This window comes from Alosa sapidissima, chromosome 11, assembly GCF_018492685.1.
Source record: "Alosa sapidissima isolate fAloSap1 chromosome 11, fAloSap1.pri, whole genome shotgun sequence".
Classification (NCBI taxonomy): Eukaryota; Metazoa; Chordata; class Actinopteri; order Clupeiformes; family Clupeidae; genus Alosa; species Alosa sapidissima.
In genome coordinates, this window is record NC_055967.1 from 32,597,462 (window position 1) to 32,599,961 (window position 2,500).

General features: G+C 47.4%; 1 protein-coding gene across 1 annotated transcript in view; it reads right to left on the bottom strand.

The window, feature by feature from the left end:
• LOC121723597 (kielin cysteine rich BMP regulator) overlaps positions 1-2,500 on the bottom strand; it is a 54,498-nt gene that overhangs the window by 12,604 nt on the left and 39,394 nt on the right. The window contains exons 31-34 of the mRNA XM_042109405.1: positions 2,251-2,341; positions 2,002-2,084; positions 1,641-1,814; positions 103-282 (exon numbers count right to left, since the gene is read on the bottom strand). Coding sequence (XP_041965339.1) covers positions 103-282; positions 1,641-1,814; positions 2,002-2,084; positions 2,251-2,341 — 528 coding nt within the window. The remainder of the gene's footprint in view (positions 1-102; positions 283-1,640; positions 1,815-2,001; positions 2,085-2,250; positions 2,342-2,500) is intronic.

A 2,500-nucleotide genomic window follows, 5' to 3' on the forward strand; every position in this document is an offset into this window, starting at 1 on the left:
CTATTATTTTAGTATTACTCTAGTACTATTTCTGAATTTCTGCCTGTCACTACAACTCACACACATATTTTCATACTGACACACACACACACACACACTTACTAGGCATGTGCAGGTGGTGCATCGGTCATTGGGGTCTCTGAAGGTGCTCCCGCTGTCATACACGTTTCCCTGGTGCTCACACACACCTGTGCACACAGGACAACACTCTCCAGGAGGGGTCACTGGCCGAGCACACGCTACTGCCGGACACGAGACTGACACACACGTCACACCGCCATTCTAGACACACACACACACACAGACACACACAGAACATGACACAGAGACTTCTAAACAACATAAGCAACATATTATATAACTAGGTAACCTGGTGTTAACCTGGTGCACTTCTTGTAGGCAGTACAATGCACAACCATGGTACCATGGTAACGGTGGTGACTGACTATTGTAGCTAGGCCAGGCCCTGGGGGGCGGGGGGGGGGGGGGTATGTCAGGGGGAGCGGTGGGGGTGGGGGGGGGGTATGTCAGGGGGGGCGGGGGGGCGGGGGGGTATGGCAGGGGGAGCGGGAGACAAAAGGTGGGTGCAAAATGTGTGACTGCCATGTTTTAAGTATTGACTTTTTACTATTTTAATTAGTTCAATAGTTCAAAGTTACTTTCAATAGCTACATACATGCCCCGCGCTCTCCCCCTCTCTCTCTCTCACACACACCGCTGAACCGCCCCTCCTCTCTGTACTTGCACAAGAATCAAAACACTCCCGGATTGTTGTTGCCGCATAGAAGATGGCTGACCAAAACACAGTTCAATCTGGTGTTCACTAAATCTACACCGCAGTGCAAATGTGCTCAAAACCTCAGCTTTCAAATGAACATAAAAATGTCACATAAAGTAAATCACTGAGACCAAATAGGCTAAGTTATAGTCTGTTTCAACTACATAAACAAGCATGCATTCATAAGGCATTGTTGGTGGTACAGAAATAAATAGTGAGCTAATGATAACTCGGGGATAAACAAAAGTGAAAAAAAAAAAGTTTTAAAGTTGACATTTTGTAGAGCACTACGCTAAAGTCCAATACATTTTCATGACAACTTATCTGCATTGATTTTGAATGTTTAAACCGGAAAATTCTAAGAACAGATTGAAAGGGGGCAGCCGTGGCCTACTGGTTAGCGCTTTGGACTTGTAACCAGAGGGTTGCCGTTTCAAACCTCGACCAGTAGGAACGGCTGAAGTGCCCTTGAGCGAGGCACTTAACCCCTCACTGCTCCCTGAGCGCCGCTGTTGTAGCAGGCAGCTCACTGCGCCGGGATTAGTGTGTGCTTCACCTCACTGTGTTCACTATGTGCTGAGTGTGTTTCACTAATTCACGGATTGGGATAAATGCAGAGACCAAATTTCCCTCACGGGATCAAAAGAGTATATATACTTACTTACTTATACTTAAAGGGTCTAATGTTAGCATGCATGTAAGGAACCTTTGGATAGTTAGCAAGCGAACAGTAGCACACAGCTGGGTAAAATGGAGGAATATTTGCTTGTATGACACAAAGGCTCGGAGACACAAAGAAGAAACATGGCGCTGTGAGAGAGCCGGCCTCAGTTGCCATAGTGATGAGGAGTGTGTTGTGTACCAGGCATGTGCAGCGTTGGCAGGGGTCCTGGGGATGTGGGAAGCGTTCTCCGTTGCCACAGTTACGCTGATGGAACCGGCAGCCCTCACACACTCCACACAAACAGCCGTCCAACGCAGGGTGAGGACACGACACCTTTGCACACACTCGAGGAACACAGGTCACTCTGCCTTTCTGTCACACACACACACAGACACAGATACACATGCACATTCATACACACCGCACACATAAAAAAACATATGAGCCAACATACATGAGCAAGAGTTAGAGCATATGCGCTCCTGTGTCTGATAATACCAACGTACAAAGAGCTTCCCACAAACACCACGACTGGAGAAAAGCAGACGTAAGTGCTTACTGAGCATGTGCAAACGTCACAGTCAGCCTTAGGAGCAGAGAAGCTCTGACCAGCCACGTACACCCCACCTTGGAACACACAACCTAAAAAAAGTGGTGGCACACACACACACACTTGCAGATGGACATAAAGAAATGAAACATAAAAACAAACATAACATACAAACATACAACTGAACTACATCTGTAAAAGAATACACCAGGAGTGACACCATTTCTTATGTGTCTGGTGTGTGTGTGTGTTAAGGACCTTCACACACAGGACAGTCACATGGGCCGCTAACAGGATGGGGGCAGTGAGCAGTGGAACAAACCCTCCTCAAGCACTGCACTGATCCTCTCTGTGAACACACACACACACACACACACACAGACACACACACACACATGCAGAGAGAGAGAGAGAGAGAGAGACACACACACACACATGCAGAGAGAGAGAGAGAGAGGGAGAGAGAGACACACACACACATGCAGAGAGAGAGATACACACACACACA